General features: G+C 41.7%; 1 protein-coding gene across 12 annotated transcripts in view; it reads left to right on the forward strand.

Annotated features, from left to right (window-relative positions):
* The window catches only part of ntng1a (netrin g1a), a 130,713-nt gene that overhangs the window by 88,641 nt on the left and 15,712 nt on the right, over window positions 1-26,360 (forward strand). For 5 of the 12 annotated variants that reach the window (XM_054765178.1, XM_054765179.1, XM_054765177.1 and 2 more), the window contains 4 exons: window positions 1,606-1,650; window positions 5,900-6,067; window positions 9,721-9,855; window positions 15,317-16,816. In XM_054765178.1, the coding sequence (XP_054621153.1) occupies window positions 1,606-1,650; window positions 5,900-6,067; window positions 9,721-9,855; window positions 15,317-15,552 (584 nt within the window). In that variant the 3' untranslated portion in view covers window positions 15,553-16,816. Of the gene's footprint in view, window positions 1-1,605; window positions 1,651-5,899; window positions 6,068-9,720; window positions 9,856-15,316; window positions 16,817-26,360 lie in introns of those variants that run through there. The other 7 variants (XM_054765182.1, XM_054765181.1, XM_054765183.1 and 4 more) reach the window with 7 other exon arrangements.

Genomic DNA, 26,360 nt, shown 5'->3' on the forward strand with positions numbered 1-26,360 from the left:
TTGGGGGAATCCTCACTAACGGGGATTGGAACACAAATATAAATGAAGCCTTCAAGATGAAATGCTCCGAATGCACAAAATCATCATGAAACGTACTTATTTGTGCGCATGATGCACACAGAGCAGTGAACAACTTCAGGCGCACTCGCAAGTGTGAGTGTTAAGATAAGGTAAGACAAGATAAAATAAGCCTTTATTAGTCCCTAACGGGAAGTTCCAGGTTCACAGCAGCAAAAGCAGAGAACAAAAGCACACGAGAGCGTAGAAAGTGCAAAATCAAGAAGTTATCTACACTATTTACATCTGTGTACATGTCGATCAGCCACAGGTTTATTGCACAGTTATTGTACAGGATTATTGGAGCATTTTATATTATGTAGTCTGACAGCTGCAAGAAGGGAACACCTGCAATATCTAGGTGCTCTTAGTTTTTCATTTTTAACACGTACCCCCAATTACAATCGGTGTAAACTTGCGGGTACGCGTACCCCACTTTGGAAACCAACGAAAGTCAATGAAGGTAAATTCCAGCATCAAGGCTAGATATTATGGCAGCACACAGCTGTGGGACCTCCCCAGTTGTTCAAATAAAATGGTATACTGTAATATGGGACCTTTTTAATAAGTGGTGTCCCCCTTTTCTCTTCATTTTCATCTGATTAAAATGAAAGAAAAAAAAAATCCAAATAATGAACTGACGGCAGGTAGAAAAGAAAAGGATGAGATGGGATGATAGTCTTCTGTTTCTCTTAAATCAATAAATGCAAACGCTAGGGGTATTAAAGTGCTCGTCACAGTGTGCCAACCTCAGAGCTGATGTATTATTCAGTTGGGGGGGTCAACAAAGTTTAAACGCACCAGTGCACATATGACAATTGATTCATGGGCTTTGTGCTAATTACCTGAAAGTGCATGATTGATGCAGTCAAAGGATTGATGAAGTAAACAAAGGAGGAGCATGACGAGGGAAGGGAATGCGTCGCTCGAGTCCTCTCCATTCTCAAGCACATCCGAGTATTTCCGCACGGAAATACCGACGCGCACTTCCCGCAAAAGTGCGTCATTCCAAGTCCTAACACCTGCCATTATTTATTCATTGTTATTCGTCCACCAGAAATACACTGTAATTAGATATTGATCACATAGTCAATGTGATGAATTAAACAAAATGCCCCCCAACGTCTTGGTTTGCCATGAATAGTTTAGATCCTCCTGCATAAACCATGACTCAAACGCTAGATTTTTTATTTTTTTTAAGGGTTTTTTTTCTTTTTGGTGTCATTTTTTCCCCTCAGTTTGTCACCAATCATCACCATAAACACAGCGCAGAGTCACGCTAATGACCTACGTCCCCCCCCCCCCCCACGTCCTTTGATTGGATACATAGCGTTGCTCGTCCATGTCAAGCTGTGCCACATTGCATTTGCTCTTTCCCGATTTTGACTGGTTTGACGCCGGATTTGTGCGTGTCTCCAGTTGTGTGTGTTCACTAAATCTCCACCCACCCACCCAACCCCACACCCACCACCCCCCTCCCAGACTATCTGTTAAGTGCATCACACAAGTGCACATGAATAACTGATGGTTTCTCTCAATTGCACGCAGTTCGGCCGAATGTCTCGTCCCTAGGTGTCGCTAACCGAAAAGAAGGTAGGCAACACAGATCCTGCAATCATGCTTTTGTTGGTTTGTCACACATTTACACAGCTTGTGTGTAGCTAGGTGCACTTAGCTCAAGGGTGTCCAAACTGCGGCACGGGGGCCATTTGCGGTCCGTGTCTGTTTTTTTAATTAGCCCACAGCACATTACAAAAATACAACTAACAGGAAAACGGCAAACATGGGGAAAACGGCAGTAATTTCACAAGAATTATGTCGAAAAATGTCATATTACAAAAAAAAAAACGATCTCATGAGGGGAAAAAAATGACATAAAGTCATAGTATGAAAAATGTCACTTTTAGAAGCAAAGTTGAAATATTAAAGACAAAATGTGTTTTCTGAAGTTGTGGTATGAAAAACAAAAAGAATGAAGTTGCACATTTTGGAAAATTAGGTTGGGGATAAAAGTTATGAATAAAGGGGAAATATTACAAAAAGAAATTGCCATTTTACAACTTTAAAGTCATAATTTAAGGGGAAAAAATTTGGTAGCATAAAGTTGAAACAAAGAATTTTTGGTTTTTTTAAGCTGTAATATTATGGGAAACAAGGAATGAAGTTGCAAAATAACAAGAATAAAGTCATAATATTACTAGAAAAAACAATTTTTAGAAGCATAAAGTTGAAATATTGAAGCGAAAAGGTCATTTTTTCCAAAGTCGTAATATTATGAAAAACAAAGAATGAATTGGAAACATTTTGGAAAATTAGGTGGGGAATAAAAGTTAGAATATTAGAAGAATGAAGTAATATTCACAGAAAAACAGGAAAAGAAGTTCTCATTTTATGAGAATAAAGCCGGAATATTCGGAGGAAAAAACATGTAATTTTTAGTTGCATAAAGTTGAAATATTAAAGAAAAGATGTTTTCTAAAGCCATAATAATATGGGAAACAAAACAAAAACCAAGAATGGAGGTGCAAATTTGGGAAAATTGGATTGGGGATGAAAGATTTAAGAATAAAATCAAAATATAATCATAATAATAAAGGAAATGTTGAAATATAAAAATAACAGTAATGGTAAAATGTGGAGGCAAAAAATTTAATTTAATTTAATACAAATATGCTTTTTTTTTTAAATAAAAAAAAAGATCCTAAATTTAAAAAATCTATTAGAAATTTTTCAACTTCTATCACAAAGCTGAGATGTTTTTGTTAAATCGATGTAAGTTCTTACATGTGTTGCTTTCCATCCAGCCTTTGACTTTTCAGTACTGCGGCCCTCGATGGAAAAAGTTTGGACACCCCTGACTTAGCTGAACCCCCCCTCCCTCGTTAAGGCTGATGATGTCCGTGATAACACCTTCCGACTCCTCACTGAAGATTTGTGTTTGTTGATTTGTTGTCTCGGACATTCCGTGGCTTCTTCGTCGCGGGTGATCGCATCGAGAGGCAAAGCAGAAGAGGGTTTCACGGTGGTTTCGTGCAGATTGACGTTCGGCTCGCGTCGGCTTAATCCATCATGCAGATGTGATGCGCAGCCACCTCACAGCTAGCGAATGTGTCGGGCGGCTCATGCATCTTATTTCCTTTTGTTTTCTTCCATGACTGAAGCGCAGTCGCGTGATTGATGCGTTCGCTGCCAGTCGGTTTCCTTAGCCTCGCTTCTGTCCACGTTTCTAGAGTGGAACATTCTTGGCTGTCCTCCAGTGAGGTGGAGAGTAGTTTGTCAGAGGCTCGTTTGTGTCTGGGGAAGCACGCACAGACACACACACACACACACACACAAAACATGGGTTGCACAAAAGACTTGTTAATGAAACCAAGCATAAAGGAATAATATTTGAATTGTTGTGCATCTAGGGCATTTGTAACAGATGCTCCACTTGGCAGCGTCACTCCTTGTTTCCCATCATTCATCCCCTCCCTGCCTGATTTTGGTTTGACTATCAATGCTCAGTAATTCTGACATTCCATGTTTGTTTGATTGCAATATCATGTTCTTTTTCTTTGATGTTTCTTTGATTTATCTAGTAGCGCCACAAGTTGCCACTTCAGTCCACGTTGCAAACCGCAAGCGAGGTAGGCATCGCCCCTCGATGGCACCTGTCTCCTTATATAATGCTTTTGTCTAACCCTGCAGTGCTAACCCGGCGTTGGACACGGCCTTACCCCAAAGCTCACTGAGGCTACAACTATTTTTAAGATTTTTTTAGTCGCAGGGTGTTTTTTTTTTATTTACAACCTCAGCCCCATGTCTGAAAGGAGAGATTTGTCTTGTGAGGAAATGCTGTCCATGCAAGGCTGTACATTATGGAGGATTATGCAATGGGCTACCGTGGCGTTCCTTTATTTGCAGCTCATGTCCGGCTGCTAGTAAGTGGACATTGACACTTGACCTCAATACCCATCCTTAATAACCGCAATCCCTTGGACAAAAGCCACAGTCTCCCATTTTGGGCGAGTGAGGCTTAAGAGTTCACATCTGTCTCCGCCGTGACACATGGCGTCATCGGTCACTCAGGGCTCCCGTCTAATTCTTCCAAGCAGAGCTCTGAACCCCTCCTATCCACACCCCCCCCAGGGCCGGCATGATAGTGAGCATGGAAGACTGCAGCATGAGGTTTTACAGTCCGAACAACAACTGTTTGGTTGTAATTTGAAGTGACGTTGCACCGTGTAGCAGCCACTCATCTCACTTGGCTTTTGGACTGAAGCTCTTCAAGGACATTGTGGGCTTTGTTCAGCCATGTTTGTTCTTAAGGATGGCTGTCAGATTCACGAGGGGGTCTACAGGTGTGGTTGCACCAATGTTTGTAAACACGGAGCGTATAACCATGCATGGTTAGCATATTTGAAAGCTTCCCCATACGAGGACATGATGAAATGGGGCCAGGTGCCCGAATGCAAATGTAGAAGGAATAAAAGCAAAAGCAGATGGGGGCACCAAAAAGTTCACCTTCAAAATACTAGCTATTACTATCCGATAACTTTAAAAATAGCTCAGATAATGGATCATTTAAAAAAAACGCTTTAATAAGGCGCGATGACCCGTACTGTGAACCCGCCTTTTTAAACACCTCCAAGAAGCTCCAACAAGGTTTTCTGGTTTTCTGTCCATGCTGAGAGCATGTAGCAACAGACACATTCATGATAACATGCCGTCTTGCAGTATTTTGTCCTATTTTCGCATAGCAACATGGAAAGGAAACGCTGCACTGAGCGTTAACTTTTCCAAACACAGCGGCAGTGGCGGCAGCTCCAATATGTAGCGTTTCCCTTCGCTCGCGGCCTGAGGCGTGGTGAAGCTAGTCGCTAGCCGGCTAGTAGCTAACCGGTGTGGTGTGGCGAGGTGTCACTACGCCAGTAGCATAGTTCTTTGGCGTAACAATGTTAATAACTTCACTGTAGCGTGCTTAATATGCAGCTCACGTTATGGAGATGGAGCGTTGCTGGTGCGCTTTGGAGGTTTTTTCAGAAGGCTACATAGGTGGAATAGGTGTGTCCCATTACGTGCATTCATTAGCTGCCTCTTTTTATCTGTTTTTATACCTTTAGAACACACAGACACGTGTTCACGTCTCATGTCTCAAAAGTGCAGTTTTCCTTTCAAAGCAACAAACTTTGAACGTAATCACTGGATCGGTTACTTAAACTTGGGTAGAACATGCATGGAAAGCAACGACCAAAAAAGCCGTGAAAGGTTAAATCGAGGCAACAGGAGTCTTCTTGCTGGTTGAAGACGTTTGACCTTCAGGTCCAGTTGCCTCGATTCACCTTTTTACAGATGACCACGACCTGGATGGCTGAGAATCTACGAAGACCAAAAAAGTCTCATCTCATCCTCTTTTCTGTCACTTGAAATCAGAATAACCATGAAATTTGACACAAAGTCCATCGCTTCGTTCTTGAGTTAATATTCCTTCATGGTTGGACCAGCCTCACGCTGTGTGGTGTTCTTGTTGTGACCGCATCTGTGTGCCATCATCACCGAGCCTCCCTTCGCCTTCGCCTCTTCTTGCGATGCGCTGCCATGTGATCCGACTAACACTGTGCTTTTGCAATGCTGTTTTAACCCGACTTTGCTCACACTAATCACGAACGACTCTCCTCCCTCTCATTACCTCGCAGACATCTCCTCCTACCTCAGTGCGATCTCTGTCATTCTTTCCCTGGCATGCCATGGTCGCCACATCCGTGCTCACCCGACCGCCGTAGCAACCGCTTGAAGCAACAATTGCAACGCTCTTTCTCTCTCTCTCTCTTCTCTGCACACATCCTCCCTCTTTTGCAAGACTGCGAATGCTTCGGCCACTCCAACCGATGCAGCTACATCGAGCTGCTAAACACCGTCATTTGCGTGAGCTGTAAGCACAACACTAGGGGGCAGCACTGCCAGCTATGCAAGCTGGGCTACTATCGCAATGCTTCAGCGGGACTGGACGATGAAAATGTGTGCATAGGTCAGTCTCCCGCTCGCCCTCGCAGCCGCTCTCCTAAAAACTGTCCTCTGACTTGTCCACCTTCATCCTCGTTTTATTGACTGTCATGTTCGTGCCTCATCATCCGTTGGCTCTTTCTTCATACCCGAAATCACCAGCATCCCCACATTTATCCTCATATCTCCCTGACACACACGGGCTTCCAGTCGTTTACTCAACAACAGTTAGAGTTCTAAAGTCACATTACCAGTAATGACGACTTACCTGGACATTGGCAAACCCCAATCTTATGTAAGGGGGGTGCACTTCACACTTTAGGGACTTTAGCAAAACATGTCATGAAAGAACTGTTCAACAACTTCAGATCAAGTTGACTTCTTCTTTAGTGCAGTTGGAGTTCACAGAAAGATTCATTCTGTAATATAACTCCGCCCCATTGGGGTTCCCTAAACCCCCAAAATAAATGAAACCGTCCCTTACTTACATCCCTGTGCCTGTGGTACAGTTCAACTCGGTCGTTCCTTCAATCGAGTTCGCCAACTGGGTTCATGAGCGATGCATGTTCATTCTGAGGAAACGGGCGCAGAGGGGGCAGCGTTTCATCCTGGGACAAAGGAGGGGGGGGGGGGGAAGTGTGTTGGGAGCAGTGTTTCAGCTCACATGATCACCGGCCAGAGGATGATTGTGCCTCTGTCCCTTGCTTCAAGCATCCTCTTTCTGATCCAGCATCCAGGTTTTTGTAAATGCTCCAATTAGCGCCTCTATTAACCACCGAGTAGTGATGTGCGAGTCGATATTGAAATATCGATACTTTCGATACCAGCTCTTCCTGCGCTAAAATAAAAATAATTTTGATACTTCAATCAGTGGAGGTAATGTTTGTCTGAAACATTTGTCTGTTGAAAAGACGACCAATCGTAAATTGACCCATGTGAACATTTAGAATCGTTTGAATTCTCATGGTATTTCTTAATAATTGGTTATTTTGACGGTTTTATTTTACTTTTTATTGTTTAAAATACAATTTTTACATATTTTATTCTTCTGTCCTGTTTTTTCTGTTGTATATTAGCTTGGCTATATTGGCTACCTCCATATACCCCGGGGTTTAAAATGAATAAATTACTTAAATGAATTATTAGATACATTTTTTCTATTAATAAATTAATTAAATGTCTCATTTTTTATGATATGATATGAAATATTCTACTTTTTAAAAAGTATCAGATCTCTATCGCCGATATCATCCTGTATTTTACTCAGGATCGGAAATGAAATCAGCGGTATCACACATCACTACCAGTCTCCCATCGTCGCCAGGCGTGTGGACGACAAATGCAAAAAAAAGGCGGGGGTCTGAAATAAGTTAATAAAATAAAGTTAATAAAATGTGATTAAATAAATAAAATATGCAAATAAATAATAAAATTTAAAAAAATAATAAAATGATAGAAACATAAAAATATAATTATATAAATATACTAATAATAAAAAAATATTTTCATATTTTAGTAGCTACAAAAGCAAGTTGTACCTTGTTTTGAATTATTTTATTTTATTAAAATACATTTCAGAACAAAGCATTTCAACTGTCGGTATGGCTCAGGTTTTTTTACCCTGCAAGATGTAGGAGGTGTGATGATGTGGCGTGCAGCAACCACTCTAAGGTTGTATGAATAAAAACACACAATACTTGTACGATTGTTTGCATGAAATGACTTGGCTACAGCAGCCACGTTCTACATTTAGAATTTATATATTTTGAGTGTATTTCTATATTATGATGATTTATTCCTGTTAAAACATACAAATGTGTAATTGTTAAAGAAATGATACATTTCCAACCTATGCTAATTATTTCAATGCACTGCAAAGATAAACTATTCCACTTCTTTGTGATCACTTTTCATCCATTTTTTGGTTTTTTGGCCACCAAGTAAACAAGCTGGCTCGGCGTGCTGTTTCTTAAAATAGCTGAATCATTTGTGAACAAAGCAAACGGAATTACGCAATTTTTGCCAATTTTTGCCAATTATTCCCACTAACAACAAATGCAGCTTTTGTAAATTTGATGCGGTCAAGCACCCAGCTAGCTGTGTGGAAATATCACGTCCCGTGGCAAAAGCTGCGTTCCCTGTTTGGTTCTTTGAAGGTCCGCGGTGCCAGGTGCCTTGGTGAGTCCTCCGGGGGTGGGGGTTATGACAGGCAGCGACAGTTCTGAGGGAAGGAGTCGTACGTGTCACACGAGTGCATGTCAAATATATGAAAAGGCCTCGGGATCAGCAGCTGAAAAGCATCACAAGGTGTTGAGAGCTGCTGATGATTTACCTCGTGCAGGTTTACGGACACCCGCCCCCATATTTTGTCACTTTGTCAGCAATTTCCTCTGGACTATGACCACAGGGTGCAAGCTGATGGCTCGGGACTGTCAAAATACTGTAGGTGTCACTTTGAACTGCAGTGACGATGCCCATTTCAATGTGCTCATTGCTGTCCGTCCACTCATTTGTCTTCATTTCATGGCTCTTTCCACGCGATACGTCCTTATAGGTGTCATTTCCTCCTCTGCCCACTTGAGCTTACTTGTGCCTGCGTGAATGAATGTGATCTGGTGCAAGCATGTGCAATTCAGCCCACTCGATCCCCTTGAAATCAAAGGTAATCATACCTGTCAACGTTTGCATTTGAAAATAAGGGGAATTGAATTTTTTAAAAAAAGAAAAGAAGGGAAAATTTTGGTCTTCCACCTGCACTTTCTTTTATTTTGAAGATCCCGAGTTTACAGGGTACTGGATGTATCACGGTTAATGTTGGCGAGCGGACCGGAAGCTTTTTTTTTTTTTTTTCTTCTTCATGACAGTTAAAATGGGGTAAAAATATAAAACAGGAAGGCTATTTAGCCGGTGAAATCTGTGGACTGGTTGACAGGTATGGCTAACCAACACCTGTTTTACTGCATGCTGTACATCACAAAGGAGTAGTCGGGCCACGATAAAGAAAAACGAATATGGCAAAAAGTTGCAAAGAAGTAATATTGCAACCATTAATGTACGTCCTTATCCGTTCCACATACAAGACTGACAAAAATTGGGAATATCGTGGAACCTTTGTTGGCGTACGCCCCAGTTAGCGTGTTTTATGGTTAATGTCAAAGTTACGCCAAATGTGGCCTCTGTTTGCGTGCATTTCACATCTTGTCGTGCAATTAATATAATCTAGTATTCATTTCTCACTTCTCTCAAAAAAAATTGTATTTAACACCCCATCTTGACAACATGAAAAATTGTGATTTTTGCAAAATGATTAAAAATAAAGAACTAACAAATCCCATGTAAAAAAGTATTAACAAACTTTGCCATAAATCTTGTTAAAGTAAATAATACTAATAATACATTTCAAAACATTCTTTTTGTCATTGTACTTAATTTAGAAGTTTGGCCCCGATGCTCCTTTGTAGTACATGAAAGAGTGAAAAGAATAGTCAATAAAATGGTCCCCCATTTACAATCAACGTCACAATGTGTCTTACTGTTGGCATGGTAGCATTTATTCCAAATGACTTGAACTGAATGAGTTCAACGTGTGTGGATGATGCTGTGAACATGCTCGACATGTGCCGGGATGTCAAAGCACATGCATCTTGTCTCCAGCTTGTGTGTCTTTTGTTTTTCCAGAGTGTAATTGTAATCCATTTGGCTCAGTCAGTGATCGCTGTAATGGCACGGGATATTGTATATGTAAGGAGGGCACGACAGGGCCCAAGTGTCGCCAGTGTCTGCCCGGCTATTTGTGGGACGATGGCTGCAAATGTAAGTAAAATCACAAAAGCTGACACAAACTGAACATGCTTCCACCCAAAACGTGCATCCAGCCATGCAGCACACCAGCAACACCAAATCAGAGTCAATATTGATGGCCTGACGGGCTGCCTGGGATTTGTTTACCTTTCACCTTTTTGTAGTCTGTCCACAACACAAGACAATGTCATCCAAGACTAACATTTCTGAAGGAGAATGCAGGTCATTTTCCAAACGAGTGCGTTTATAACCATTTCATAGTCTCCCCCCCCCCCCCCCCCACACACACACACACACACACACACACACACACACACTCCACCCTCAAGTCATTTTTGCAATGCATGCTGTGGTCGTTTCTTTTCTCTCAATTATCCATTTATTATTTCAAAAGTACGTAGCTCATGATAAGACATCCACTTTTTCATGTATCACACAGAATGCATTCACTACATAAAATGCTGTAGTGCACACAGTATGGCATCTTGCAGGTTTTGGAGCCGTTCATATACGGTCGTCCCTCGCTATATTGCCTTTTTTCAGGAATTAAGTAATAAATGGCTGTTTGGTGGTCAACTGTAGTCTGTCATTAGTCAAAGCACATTGAAATACAAGTGATATGTAGCGTTCTGGTGACTTGACAGCAGTAATGACACAAAACATTGAGACATTAGCTTACATTACATTACCTTAACATTGCAAGAAGTCAGCCAAGGCATGTCTGAAATGAGTGGAAAAAAAGTTATCCTCCCATCCCGTGTGGAGGTGGGAGGTTTTTGGTTTAAGTGTAGAAGAAACAGGTTAGCTCGCTAGCTTGTTAATAGGAGTGTAAAGGTGACTATAGGGGTGTTATTTCATGCGTGCAGGGCTCTAATAATGTTAAAACCATATTGTGGAAGTCATGAAAATATGTCATTAACATTGAATGCTGTATCGCAGAAATTCACGTAACGCGGTGGTGTGTGGAACCGATGAACGATGGACGACTGTACAAAGGATATTTGGGAGTCGGCATTTGTGACCTTGCAGATTTTGGGTCAAACACATTTTTTAGTCTTTTTTTTCTGCAGAAAAAGCATCTCATTTACCCCAAGTCGATAAATAGGTATAACACTTTATTCCCATATTATCTTTTTTCCCCAACCTAATTTTCCAAAAATTACAATTTTATTTTTTGTTATATGACAAGTACAAAAATAACTTTCTTTAATATTTCAACTCTATGCTACTAAAATGAAAATGTTCCCCATATTACAAGTTTAGTGTCATAAAATTGACTTTATTCTTATGTTTTGTTTCCATTTCTGCTGTTTTTTTCCGTAATTCAACTTTCTTTTTGTAATTTTTTTTATAATTATGACATCATTCTCATAATATTTTGACTTTATTCTTGTAAAATTCTAACTTTTTCTGCAACGTAATATTATGACATTATTCTCGTAAAATTACTTTTCTCGTATTTTCTCTTTAGTCGTCTCAAAATACTGCTGATTTCTCAATTTTTTTTTTCTTTTAGCTTTTAGGGTTTTTTAGCTTTCTTGTTAATAATATTTTCTGAATGTGTCTCGGGTCAATAAAAAACAGCCACGGGCCACAAATGGCCCCCAGGCCGCGCTTTACATTGCCTTTACATTTTACAATTAAAAATGCATTTAATAAGTGGTTGAGGCATATAATACGTCTTTTTAGGGTTGCGCCCATTATTTGTGGTTTTTTTTTTTTTTTTTTGCTGTTGGCGGGGTCTCGGATCAAATAGTGCGGGATTACTTTAAATACATTGCTGTTTTTAGAGGATTTCATACTGTTTTTTCCATTTTGTCTTGTATACGAAACACACAATTCCCTCTTGGTGGCTGAAATATAAACACCACAAAAGTTTTCAGCTTTAACCTTCCGTTGCCTCCTCAGCCTCCAGCCGAGTTGCGTGCATGGTCAAGCCTCCATTTGTATGCAGACAGAAGAACGCAATTAAATCGGAAATCTCTCGCCAAACACATTTCTGCTCCTGACAGACACGCCTACATCATCAGTCCCCTCTCTAAATATTATCCCTCATATCAAAAGTAAATGCGCCAGATCTTCTTCATTTACTGCCTGCGCTGGCTGTTGTTTGCACGCAGACCTGCGCTTTGTGGAAGAGATTGATGGGAGATGAAGTCATAAATTGAGTTTAAAACAAAGGCTTTGAGTAAAACCCAATGGTGATTAAAGCCGGGCATTGAGGATTAGTCCGCAATTATGAGTCACTACCTCGTTAATACAGATAATTGATGGAAAAAAAATATGCATCAAATAGTATGACTGCCATTTTCGCCACTTGTTTTAGTAGCAAGTGACTTACTGTATATGTACAAGGACGTATGCGCCCAAATGTTTATGACCCCTCGGTATGGGCATCATACTGTCAGGTAAATAGTTTGTTATTGCACTTCTGAAATGTTTTGTGTCCAGTATTCTGTTAGATTTGACTAATTAGTTCTAATTGTGCACTAACATACGTATGCACTGCTGCTAAGATATAAATGTCTCAAGCCTCATGACTCCAAAACAAGTCCTCCACATGCTTATCACCCGATTCAAATAGCCTCGGGTGTCTGGGCATGTGAGCATCTGCCCTTCTCTCACTTTCTCTCTCTCCGATATTCACTAACATTTGAACATGAATAGTAAGACATCTGGAATGGAAAAATCTGCAGTCATTTTACAAGATTAAAGTCAAAATATTAAGAGAAAAAAGTCGTATTTTAACAAGATAAAAGTAGCAATTGTCTGATGATAAACTCATAATATGAGGAACAAATTGGACGATTATGAGAAACAAAACAAAATGTAATTTTTGGAAAATTTGGTTTGGGGGGAAAAAGATATGGGAATAAAGTCAAAATATTAAGGAAATAGTCATATTACAAGAAGCATATTTATGAACAATGTTGAAATATTTGGACAATTAAAACGCAACAGCAGCAAAAAATGAGTAAAACGTTCATGCTAATAATACATTTTTATATCACAAAGCTGAGATGCAGTTTTTTCTTGAAATATCAAACTTCTGAGCATATCCGAAATTGCAACCTTTCATTTTTCACTGTGGCCCTTTGGTGGAAAAGGTTTGGACACCCCTGACATACGGTATAGATTCGATTCTGTTCATTGGTGTGACCACATCGGCATGTTTGTCGCATCGCGTATCTGCCTAGTCACAGGCGGTACATATGTGACGCAAGTGGCTTGTTTTAGAGGGAATAAGAAGACATTGGACAGGGAGATCACCAGTACTTCTAACAGGAAAGTCTTTCTATCAAAACAATGCACAGCTTCTAGACTTCTTTAGAGCTGCACATGAAAGGCTATGAATCGGTTTTCAGCGGAGTTGATGTTGATCCATCAGGTCACTTTTGTGATGCACGCAGCAGGAACAGACGCTGCTGTGAAATTCTCTGAAGGAGGAGACTTTGGCTGGAGGCAGCAGGGACAAGATAAAAGGTCACGCCGTAATTAAAGAAGTCTCTCCTGTGTCCTGATCGTATCGCTGCCCGTTCCTAAGAAACGCCGTTCTTTAATTAATATACACCTCAGCGCCTTTTCTTCATGTTTTGTTGTCTTGGTTTCTTACTAGTTTGCGATGTTTCTCCATCAACCAATCCTTTTACTCTATTCCCTCGCCCTTTGCTTCATTACAGGTTTTGAGAGTGAGGTTACAAAGTGAGTGCAGGTAAAAGTTAGTCGTGTTTGGTGTGGCGAACCAACCAGGAGCAATAAACCAGAGCAAATAGACGTCTTTCTTTGCACGCCTGCCATCAAAGCCCAATTTGACTCCCCCTGGGAGACGCCGTGCATCCAGCTGAGAGGCCTGGTATTTGTTATTGTGATCATGTCCTCATCGAGCTCATAGATTGCTTACCATATTGTTTTCCACTCGCAGGAAAAAGGAGGCAGAAGTGTCTCCCGTGTTTATGCTTGTTTACTTGTCTCTGTTGGTTTACTAGTTTGTGCAGCGTTTGCTTTGTTTGCCTCCAGCTTGCTTGACAGCTTGCCTCCAGCGGGAATAGAGTGGCCTCGGTGTCCCAGCTCTAAATATACACCAATTTTCACCTGATGTTCATTTTGTCGAAAGTCGCTCTTGTGTGGAGGGTGGTGGGAGCTTGGAGGCGGGGGGGGGGGGGTCCTCCCAGGTTTTGAGGAAACCGTGGATTCACCTTAGTGACTCTGGAAATGAACTTAATATGCACAAATACAAACTGTTCTGGTTGGCAGGTATTTCTAATAATTGATTTTCTTGTTCTTATTACATTTTCATATTTTCACTTTGATGCGGCAACGCTTGTTTACTGTTGGGCCATGAGCTGTATTCCACTTTAGAAGTTCCACTTTGTTATTGTTTTATGTTGAAATTAAATCTGAAGCGTGTGTTTTGTGAAATAACGCAGTCATGCTAGTCATCATCATGGTGTTGTATTTTAGGTGAGCGCATGCATTGATGAGACCTTTTAATTAGCTTACTGCAAGGCGTGTTATGAGAATCCTGACATTTCCACTACTCACAAAAAGGTAGGGATATTCCTATAAGTGTTGGGGAAACTCGACTCATTTTACGCCCTCGCGTTCTTCTGAGTCACTGAAGTGAATCCGGTCCTCTATTTACTTGAGTCATTCGTCACAAAGCAGGTGCACAACATTTCACAGGGCACGTGCGCAGCAACTCGTACATGTACAACAAGTTGCACCCGTGACGTCATCAAACTCAAGTCTTCATTCAGCACTTGAGTCAGTGAAACTCGAGTCTTCGTCGAGTACCAGTGAATCGGTGTACGTTTGTCAAGTACCCAAGAGTCAATAAAACTCAAGTCTTTGTTTTGCCCCTATGAGTCAGTGAAACTCCAGTTTTCGTCACATAGCCATGGGTTGGTGAAACTAAATTATTTGTTGAGCACCCGTGAATCAGTGAAACTTGGGTTTTTGTCAGGTATCCATAAATCAGTAAAACTTCAACTGTGAGTCAGTGAAACTCAAGTTTTTGTCAAGTATCCGTGAGTCAGTGAAACTCCAGTTTTCGTCACATACCCTGGGTTGGTGAAACTCAAGTCTTCGTCAAGTCTTAGTGAAACTTGCGGGCTGAGCGAGTGAAGTGTTTCGAGTTTATGATCGAGCTGAAATGTTATCTCCAACTTGTATTGCGTAGTGTATATCTTTACCCATGTAGTGTTTGATGAAGTATTACATAAAGTATCGCTAGAAATAAGTGAATGTGAGCCAGAATTCTCTTCATCATTTAAGTTTCATGTGCTCCCGAAAGGCAGCTGAGTGGATGATTCAATTATATGAAATCGATGTAATTTTCTGCTTCTTGATGCCGCGTCTTTGCTATAATACACTCTTTTATTCATCACACTGCCCCTCAAGTCATGTGTCATCAAAAAAAGATTCTATTAAACCCAAACTCTTGTCTGTCTCTTTACGTTGCCTCCCTCCACAGCCCGGGTGTGCGACAACGAGCTAATGCGCTGCCAAAACGGCGGCGTGTGCGTCAACAACGTGCGCTGCAGCTGCCCCTCAGCTTACACGGGTCTGCTGTGCGAGAAGCAGCGCTGCGAGACGGAGCTGGGGGGTTGCCGGGGTGCCAGTTCGGGCCAGGGCACCCTGAGGCCTCCGCTCTCCATCAGGGTGCCGGTGCTGCTGCTGCTTCTTCGTCTGGGCTCGGCACTGCTCTAGAGACCCCCCCCAGTCAGACACACGCACACACACACGCCTCCCATTCCTCTTTTAAATAATCAAGCATTCACCCCAAACAATCATGAGCTTTGTGGACTGTAGCAGCTTCTGAGCAGCCTTGACGAACACTGATGATGTGAAAAGGAATGTGCCAGACAAATGAGTGCAAAACCTTTTTAGTTCAATATTAAAGAATATATATATACATATAAAATACAACATATAGAGAATATTAAAAACAAAAGCGTGCAAAGGACAATGACGCCTCCCCCCGCCCCCTTGTCCTCCTGCTCCTTAAGCCATACAGGTGCTTGGGCTCCTTCCACTCCGAGGGGATAACGGAAGATGACTTCCCCTCATCGCCACGGCAACAACAGCTGCAACCAATCGGCTCTTGCGCACGAGGCCCCCTTTGGGACGCTCCTGTGAGTTTAATGTTGGCTGGACTGTTGAGGAAGACAAATCAAAGACATATTTCCCTGGGCTTCTCCAATATAATGTTCACGAGAGAACACGCACACACACACACACACACACACACGCACACACACACGCACACACACACGGGACAAGTTCTTTGCTGTCAGTGCATTGTGGATCGAAGGAAATGTGTGCGGACTTTGTGACACACAAACTTTTTCCTCTCCAAGCTCTCCGCCTTCAAGGTCACTCTCCCCCCATCGTCCCCTCGCCATGCTGCCACTGACCTGTGCTTTTGTGAATGTTACACTGTATAAAAAAAGAAATAAAAAAAAAACCTTGTTGGTTGAATGATTGATTATTTTTATTTTTTTGTCCAATGTTGGTGATGCACATGTGTACGAACCTTCCTCTCCACCCCCCCACCCTCAATTCTTTTCTATTCGGAGCCACGGCGGCCGCTCTCATCCTGGTGGCGGGATACCTTTCACACGACGGGGGGGCCGGACAAGCATCAGTGTATTTACAACAGCGCAAACAAAACAAGTCATGTACGGTAGTCCTTTTGTATCTTTGCTGAACTGTGACGGAGGGGGAAAAAAGGCAACTTTGCTGTATCTGTACCACATCCAAAAGGCAAACTTTGGTTTCTGCTTCGACCCCTTTCCTTTTTTTTTTTTTAATCATGCTTTCAGTTGTACGGGTCATTTTCCTTTGTATTGGCAACGTGCTGGCATCAAAGAATATGAGTTGACATCCAGTAATGAATAAAGTGTATTTCAATCCCACCAAAGGACATTCTAAATGTTATGTTCTTGCTTTGACACTTGAAGATTGAAGTGAATAAAAGCTGAAAAACAAACTGTTTTGCTGAGTTTCGTAATAACATTGCGTTGTGTATTAGCAAAGTTTGTTTATCAAAGACTGAAGAACGCAAACGGGAAGAAATGAATAGACTTCTTTGATGGCAAATGTCACACTTGATCGTCTGAATACAACTTGGCCGGTTCAAACCTCTTCACCGCAACACGAACAGACCAGACACATGAATAAATGTCCTTCATTAGCATCCAGAGATGAAAATGCACATGGGCATCCATATTGACGCAGCATGTTGCGTCCCATAATACCGTGCCTACATACAATATAATAAAGCTAGTTTTTTCACTGTGTTTCTGTAGCGTTAAGCCTGTTTGTAACCAAAGAATTCTGTTAAAATACCAGTATCATTTGTAAAATAGATCAGGAGTGCCCAAAGTGCAGCCCGGGGGCCTTTTGCGGCCCAAGGCTGTTTTTTTATTGGCCCGTGGCACATTCTAAAAATACAATTGAACAAGAAAACTAATAAAAACAGCAACAATGGAAAGAGCAGCAGTGATTTAATGAAAATAAAGGAAAAAATTAGGACACTAAAGTCGTAAGAGAAAAAGTATCTTTTTTTTTTTACAATAAAATTGTAATATGTGAAAAAAGAATGTAATTTTAGAAGCATAAAATAATGCAAAATTGTAACCCATCCATCTTCTACCGCTTATCCAAGGTCGGGTCGCGGGGACAGCCACCTATTCAGGGAAGCCCAGACTTCCCCCTCCCCGGCCACTTCGTCCAGCTCCTCCCGGCGGATCCCGAGGCGTTCCCAGACTAGATGAGGGACTTAGGCTGCGTTCACACTGCAGGATGTGATGCCAAATTTGGATTTTTTGTTTAAATCCGATTTTTTTATGTCGTTCACGTCACCAAACAAATGCCACTCGTTAATGTGAACGCAATGAGCAAAAGCGTGACATCACTCGCATTTCCATGTGTTTATGGAAGTCAAGATTGCTGCAGTGTGTGCTCGAGTGATGTGCGTTACCATTGATTTCATTTCCGATCCGATACTGGGTAAAATTCAGGCTGGTATCAGCGATACCGATCCGATACTATGTGCAAATTCACCTAATGTGTCTGGTAAATTTTAAAAAGTCGCGTACAGTATTTCAAATCATAGCATAAAGGATACAAGACATCAAAGTAATAGATTACTTTATAGATATATTTTAAACCCTCAAGTATCCTCAGCTAGTGTACTATACAGCCAAGCCAAGCAAAACAAAGGACAAACTCATATATCTGAAGTATCAAAAGTACCACTATTTGGGTTTCACAATCAACATCAGAGCATGAACAGCTGGTATCGAAAGACTCTATATTTCAGTATCGATCCGCACATTGCTAGCGTGCTCTCCTTAACGCGTTTGTGGCAATTTCAAGGATTTTGTGCAGCGTGATTCAATATTTTCTCAAGCAATCTCCACGTAGGAGATTAAGAGGAAAGAGGGCGGCTCTGGCAGTTTGTGGACAACTTGCTGCCACGTCTGCTTCAAGGAGTGGGTGGGGTGTGGGATGGCGGATGTCGAGAGCTTGACAAACACCTTTTACAGTGGCGGAGCTACTCCGGCCCCCCCAGTGGCAATTTCGACAAACGCGGCTTTGTGGTGCAGAACATCAGTCTAACCTCCGTTTACGCTTGGGCGCATTTCACTGCAGCACACAACTTTCTGCACAAGCGAGCTTCCTGTTTTGTGGAGGGGCTGTCACTAAAAGCACGTCTTGCATGAACTGCAAGCGGTTGGTAAGTTTTCCATGATTACTTCGGTCGGTTCCGGTCAAGTTTCTCACTATGTTGACTTTGACTTCAATTCTGAAGCGTGATTCAGAACATAAATCTGTTAATATTCAAAGCTCTCCGTAGCAGCATGAGTGGGCATTCAAACCAAGGAGGCTAGAGTTAAAACAGGAGTGCCGATCGGCATCCACCTCCGTATTATGCCCTGCGCAGGTTTGGCCGCCATGATGGTGAGCAGAATCCAGAAACTATGCATTGAAAACATGTCCTCGGCACACTGCTCAGCTATTAATTGCTCTAATTGGCGTCCAAAAGCAGTGGCGGAGCTACGGGGTGGCCAGTGGTGGCCGTGGTGGTGATTGGACGTGATTTGGTAAGACACACACCTGTCCATGAGGAGTCACAGGTGACAGTGGATGCCAGAGCACCACCCAAGCATGAAGTCAAAAGAATGGCTGCACCTATTGTTGCATTGAAGTGCACGACCCAACCTGTATTATTGTAATAGTACATATGATGTGCTGACAAACAAATCTGAGCCACGATAAAGTCAAATTACTTCTTTGGGGAATAATTCCACGCCATTTAGCTTGAATGCTATCTGTTAACGATTTGTTTCAGTGGCATGCGTGCATTGTCAGAGGCACCAAATTAAATATTTACAAGTATCGACGCGTCTCACAGAGCCGGTGCTCAAAGTTTATATAGTGGCTCTTGTCATACACTTGACACTTTGTCCATAAGCTGAAATACTGAAGTCTTACTCACACTTCTTCAATCACAAAATGGAAACTCCGCGGGGAGGGCAACGCTTCAAGGTGACAAATGATGTTCTGCTGATTCACGAGAAAGCTGGCAGTCATTATTCAAAGATTGGTCAAATATTGGCTATATATTTATTCATCTGTGCGTAGGACATCATACGGATAGACTGATTGACATTTTTAGATGCTCAAATGGCAAAAGTATGCATGGGTAACGTTTGCCCACATGTCTGCATTCACGTAAAACAATACCATGAGGTGTGGCACCATTTTACCAAGTGTATCAAAAGTCACATGAAAATAAAAACTCTTGGGACTCGCTCCAATTAATTAAGTGATGTAGACGGAAAAAAAGACAAAAAAAGAAAAAAAGGATTAAAAAAGAAAGAGACTTCTCTCACTTGTTTGGAAAAATTTCCTCTGACCCGCCCTTGTCCGTGCCTTCTACTTCTCAGAGGACAACTTTTGTTTAAAAAAAAAAAAAGGTTTCGCTACACATCTTAAACGAAATGAAGGCTGATACTTCCTGCATCATTTGAAAAAAAGGCTTCGCTGCACATATTAAAATGAAGCCTGATACCTCCTACTGTGTATATTGTGTATATATGTATGTACAGTGTATGTATGTATGTACAGTATATACAGTATACTGCAGTCATATAGCAATGCAGTGAAGCGATGGACAGGGCCTCCAAGTCAAGCACTTTGCAAAATGGCCAAGGGTGGATTCCTCCTTTACTTCCCCTCCAATGTTTGAGTACAACAACAAAATAAACTTTAATTTTGTGGATATACTTGAGTGTCTGATAAATGTACGCCAAAGTCACTTGGTTGTAAGAGTCCCCAGTGTGGTCATCATTTGAGGCATGTGGTGAACGCAGGTGTCAATGCACCAACTTAAAAATAGACTTGACCACGTTTGGGGAGAAGACTCATCCCGCATATCTCACCTCCAGCAGCTGCTGCCCAAGCGGACCGTGAAGCGTCACCCAGATACCTCATATCGCATCATCTCCTCGTAGTATCGCCATGACGGTTGGTGCAAAGTGTTTTGATTGTGATTTAATCAGGCAAGAGTAAGAAAGCATTTTTTTCATGAATACCTGTTGTTGGTGTAGTGATACTGTACTGTGTCGTGTATTTGTTAGGGGTGCACGACACGAGGGCCGAGTTCTTAAAAATAGCTCTGATAACCGGTAATTAAAAAAAATGCTCCAATAAGGCGAGATTACCCGACCTGTGCGGGTGAGAAAATGAATTTTTTCTCCTGCCTGAGACATTAACGGCCTGTCGTAACTTCCCCTGAGCTTATTTGTAAATAAACATTCACTTTCTGAGGAAGACATTTTGCATGCTAGTTGTACCAAATGTTCCGAGATGAACGGAAAAAAAAACATCAAAAAACCTTCGAGCACACAAAAAGCCTTATCATGAAAAGCGCTAAAGGTTTGCCAGAAACCTCCATGGTGTCACACCGGCTGCTCGGAACATGTGCCCGAATACAGTCCACCTTGCTGGGCCACGCCAGGTGGCTCCCTCCGCTCTATACTCTGGTTCTCCCGGTAGCGGTGATGTGGTAGTCATGATATTGTCAGGAAATGAGAACTCCTGTCCCGTGCTCTTATTTTGAAATGCTGCACTTCCTGCTGGGGGGAAAATACAGCAGCTTTACACCAGTGGACTTGTGTGCAGCTGTATCCAATTACAATTAGTTGGGTTCATCCGGTTCATTGCCGCTGTCATCCTTGCCCTGCTGCACCTGAACATTCCTCCTGCTTGTTGCGATACTTTCTCGGACTACGTGTTGCATTTCGTTGTTTGTTCCTGCTCAACTGTGAGTACCTACGCTTGATCGTGTCTTGAATTAAATGTATCATGATTAAAACACTTTTAATTGCACGCTGCCTCCGTTGTCTCTGCATACAGGGGGTCAAGCTTTCGACAGCTCCACGAATCTGAACAGATATTTGATGAGGGCAAATCAACAGGTACAGTTGGTCAAATCCTAATTTGTTCCGGTCCTTCTTACCTCCAGGTGTGCGCAAACTACAGTTCAATTCAAAAAAGTAGATGGTACCATATGGGCCTTGAGAAGCACAGTTATCGGTATCGTTTTTTTTAGATGTCGTGTGTCTGTAGTATTTATCACCACAATTAAAAGAAATGAGCGGTTGGATATGCACAAGCGTGGTTGAAACATTGCTGCAGTTAGTCAAAAGTGTGACTTAAAAAAAAAAAACGTACGTTTCTGTAGCAGACGCGTCATTATCTTGTGATTCAGGTACGTTATCTTCAAGCTCCATCACGGCGGCAGAGCGGGAGGCAACACGAGGGACATGAAGTGATTGAGAAGTGAAACTACGAGCTGACATCTCCGCTCCAAAGAAGAAAATAAAAACTCCCCTCGCGATGAAGCCGTGGGGAGTCCCACTTTGTCGTGCTCGACTCCCTGATACTTTCACATCCTTGGCATCGCCATTGTTGAGGTGTGCGGGGACATTGTGTGGAAATGTGAAAAGAGAATCCCATCATGGCTTCTCCTTGGCTGATGGATGTCAAGTCGTCGTTCCGAGAGGGAAACGAGAGGACGAGATAAGAGGTGATGCTTGTCATGTGAACTTACATTTCATATTTAGCCTCACTTGTTGTACATGTGACAAGTGAGGCTAAATATGAAATGTAAGTTCACATGACAAGCATCACCTCTTATCTCGTCCTCTCGTTTCCCTCTCGGAACGACGACTTGACATGGTGGGACTTTTTATGGTGGGACTTTATTATTTTTTTTTTTTTTTTTTTTTTATTCGTGGCCTAAGCCCCGTAATGCCAACTTTTTATCCACGCCATTCTTATATTAGCAGCGTGAATGACACTTGGTCAGTTTATGGTATTTTTGGAGCAAATAGCACAGGGATGGTCCAACGGAGATCCTAACCCAGATCTTCTGACATGCTAACCACTACACTAGCCAAGCTTGTGGAAAAGTGCCACCTGCGCTATGATAATAAAGTAATAAAAGTTTTTTTGAAATGTTGTGACATTCTTGGGTCACTTGATTGTGTTTGCATATTGCTTTGGTTTTTTACTAAGAAAATAGCATACCGGCAAACCCCCGTAAGCGGCACAGGAGATGGATGGATGGATGGAAATATCTGACCAAATGGCCCCCGGGCCGCACTTTGGACGTATGCAAAGATGTTAATATGCAAAGATGTTTTTTTATATTTAAAAAAAGAACAGCCCGAATCCCAGCTTTGTGTAATCGATGACTAAGCGTATTACTCTGTCATTTTTCTACTTACATTACACTTTGCTGTTTTTTTTATTTTTACAGATGTTCCAACTTTCTTCTTGTACATTTTTTGTCGTAATATGGCGACCTCATTCTCATAATATTTTGACTTTATGATAAAATGATTCTCACTTTCTCCCAACCAAATTTTTCACAAATTTTGTTTTCTCATTTTTTGACTTTCTTACCTTTTTTTTTTTTTTTAATATTTCAAATTTGACTTTATTCTTGTAAAATTTCCATTCTTTAGTTATTTTTTTTAGTTGTATTTTTAGAATGTGCCGTAGGCCAATAAAAGAACAGCCGCGGGCCGTAAATGCTTTGTACACCCGACATAAACCTTTCATTTCACTTTTCAAACCTGAAGATTCCACTTAATTTGAAGTGGCAGGTGGTAGAGTGGTTGTCTCGGGGTTGCTGTCCAGGGTTGCTTGTTCCCAAGACCACGTCGAAGGTAGTGAACCCCCAGTGGGTAAATGTGGCAGCAGTGTCAAAGCGTTTTGCAGTGAAAACCCCAAAAGTCCATATTCTTCTTTCAACAAACGATTTCCAGCTACTGAAACACCATCGGGACATCTCAACCCGACCGCTTTCACTGTATCAAAGTCAAAAACAACTCAAATAATGCAAGGTTGCACTGTTTGCTTCCTGCCAAGCTGAGTCTACACTGGCGGATTTCCACCCGTGTGGAAGCGTGTGCGGCACACAAACAAAGTGCGCGGAAGCACAGTGTCAACACGGCGACACGGCTAATAAACTGACCAAATGTTGGGTCAAATAAAAGGGAGGGAGGGAAATAGACAGGACCTCACAAAGGTGAGGACGCCCCTCTCATTGCTGCAAAGTTTATCTTTCATGGGGTAACGTTGAAGAAATGGAATGAATGACTGAAATCCAATTTTGTGGCTCACTATGACAATTTTTCCAAAATATATGAATACATCATGCAGTTTTGCGGTGGAATGCGGCCTATTATGTAAAAAAATATGCATACAGAAGCAAATGTTATGCATTTCTTTGCTAAATTAAGCATTTTCAAGCATAACAAAGGCTAAAGGAAGTAAAATACAAATATAAGGCATTCAGAATGAGACGCATTCAAAGACGTTGTGATGATGTGTAGTATTCTACACTGGTCACTAGGTGTCAGTAATGTTACTTTGATGAGCGATCGCCACCGCAGGAAGTGCTGTACAGAAACGGGAACAACAAGGAACTCTCCCAATGCTAACGTGTGTGAGCCTATATTGTGACTTCTTTTCCCTCATTATGTTTACAATATTGGGTAGCAGGAGCGGAACTGTCGCACTCTACGTGACTTGTTGAATTGTTTTGTGTTGGTTCTCCTTATATCCTGTTTTATTTGGCAAGCGCTTCCTGTTTTGGGCTGTTTTCAGTCACCTTTACCTCTTTCTGAGGATGCTGCATATCTCCTTAGAGGTTTTGATGCTACCCGCTACATTATCGATTTTTTTCCTTTTGCCACTTTGAAATGAAGCTCCTGCTATTGTCAGTAGCAGCAGCTGCTTGTGACTAAATTAAAGACTTTTTACCTGCACTACTCGCCTGTCTCTGCATCCTGGGGTCACGACCGCGCCTAAACGTGACAGTAACAGTGACTATAGGGGTGTTATTTCATGACTAGAGGGCTCTAATAATGTTAAAATGGTATTTAGAAGGTTGTAAACCGGTTTTCTATGCTCTAACCAGTTAAATATTCCATTTATAAATATCCTACTTTGAGAAAATTGACTTGGATATGGAATTATTGTGTGAAAACTGTGTTTTAAATGATGTTGGTTGTTGTATGAATAATTTATTATTATTTATTCACATATTTACATGATTTTTGTTTTGTGGTGAGGGTATTTTACAGTTTATATTTCAGATTTTTTTTTATTCCTTTGTAATTAAGTCTGTAAATTGGGTGACGCGTTATCTTACTAATTAAAAACAATGCAATTCACTTTCTTTTCCAAGCTATGTAAATTGCATGGTGGGGGGCAGGTGCCATTAAAGGTGCCACGCTGAGGGTGGGGAATGGTTTGAGCTCGAGCTTGGGCTTACTGTACCTTCTCACAAGCTTCCTGGGTTGTCTTTCTGACTTTCTGGAAGGTTTTTGTCCCGACTGCCACTGCCTCATGCTGGCTACTGCCTTTTGCTTATCAAGTTTTTTCTGCCATTATATTTCCTGGCTTTGCGTTGGGCTTTTGGTTTGGCATTCTTTTGGCCTTCTAATATTTTCTATTTTTGTTGTACTTTGTTCCCAGCCCTGATGCTACGCTTTTAGTTGTACTTTGTATTTTTGTTTTGAGCCTTTCCTTGCATATATTTTTGTGTTTTGGGACTTCAGTAAAGACTTTGTTCTTGCTACACACACATCTTAGGTTCCTGCCAACAGCCAAGCATAACACACACGGGGCATTTGCAGAATATTATTATAAGCACTATGTTTGCCACATGATGTGGTAAGCTGAATTGTGTGGGTTTTTTTTATCTTTAGATAAGTGGGTAAAGGTACCCACACACATTTTTAGCAGTCTTGCCTGATGCCATGCTGACTCAGCAGCAGACTTAAAGGAAAAGTGCACTATTTTTGGAATTTTGCCCGTCATCCACAATCTTTATGTGAGACATGAACACACGTCTTTCTCTTTTCTGTGTATTCTAAAGATAGAAAAACAGATAAAAAGAGACAGCTCATTACTGCACGTAATGGGACACACCAGTGCTGCATAGAAAGGCCGCTATTGAAACACCTCCAAAAAGCTCCAACAAGGTTTCGAGGTTTTCTATCCCTGCTGTGGGCATGTAGTAACGGGTACGTAACGGGTACGTTCATGACAACATGGAATACTTACACTATTTTGGGAACGTCCTTGCTGGATGCATTGAATCTCATAGCAACATAGAAAGGAACGCTACACCTAGCATCACAAACAAACACAGCAGCAGTGGCGGCAGCTCCAATGTAGCGTTAGCATTACCTTTTGCTAGTGTGTGGTGAAGCTAGTTGCTAGCCGGCTAGTATCTAGCCGGTGTGATGTGGCGAGGTGTCACCACACCACTAACGTAGTTCTGGGGCGTAATAATGTTGGCGCTTTTTGGAGGTTTTTTCAAAAGGCTTTATAGGCGGGATTAGTGTTTCCCACTACGTGCATTCTTAGCTACGTCTTTTTAGCACTTTTTATATGTTTAAAGCGCACAGAAAAGACAAAGACGTGTGTGCATGTCTCGCATAATGTGGATGATGGACAATTTTTTTTTAAAAAGTGCACTTTTCCCTTTTTAAAGACGCAAGTAAAAAGGCATCCCAGTTAGCGTCTCTCAAGGCGGATTGTTTTGACAGGAAATGTGCAAGCGTAATCATTTGCTATATCATCTCTTCTCAAGCGAGTCACGTGACCCATCTTGTAGTCTGCCTTTCACTAATAAGACCTGTGGCAGCTGTCTGGCTAGATATAGAAGTGATGTGACGCTACGCCCGCAGGGAAACACCTGATGTGTTAAAAAAAACCCTTTTAGACAAGGGAGACAGGCACCAGCTTCCTGTGAACACAAGAGAGGCATCAAGGCCTTGTGTGTTGTGGTGTTGCCTCTGGCGCCACCTACTGGAAGGGTAAATGAAACCACACCTGATGTTCGACCTCCAGAGTGTACAGTTTGACACAACGGTGACTTTTGGGTTCGACTTCCTGCTGATGCACAGAAAATATGTCCTTTC

This window comes from Dunckerocampus dactyliophorus, chromosome 21, assembly GCF_027744805.1.
Source record: "Dunckerocampus dactyliophorus isolate RoL2022-P2 chromosome 21, RoL_Ddac_1.1, whole genome shotgun sequence".
In the NCBI taxonomy this organism is placed as follows: Eukaryota; Metazoa; Chordata; class Actinopteri; order Syngnathiformes; family Syngnathidae; genus Dunckerocampus; species Dunckerocampus dactyliophorus.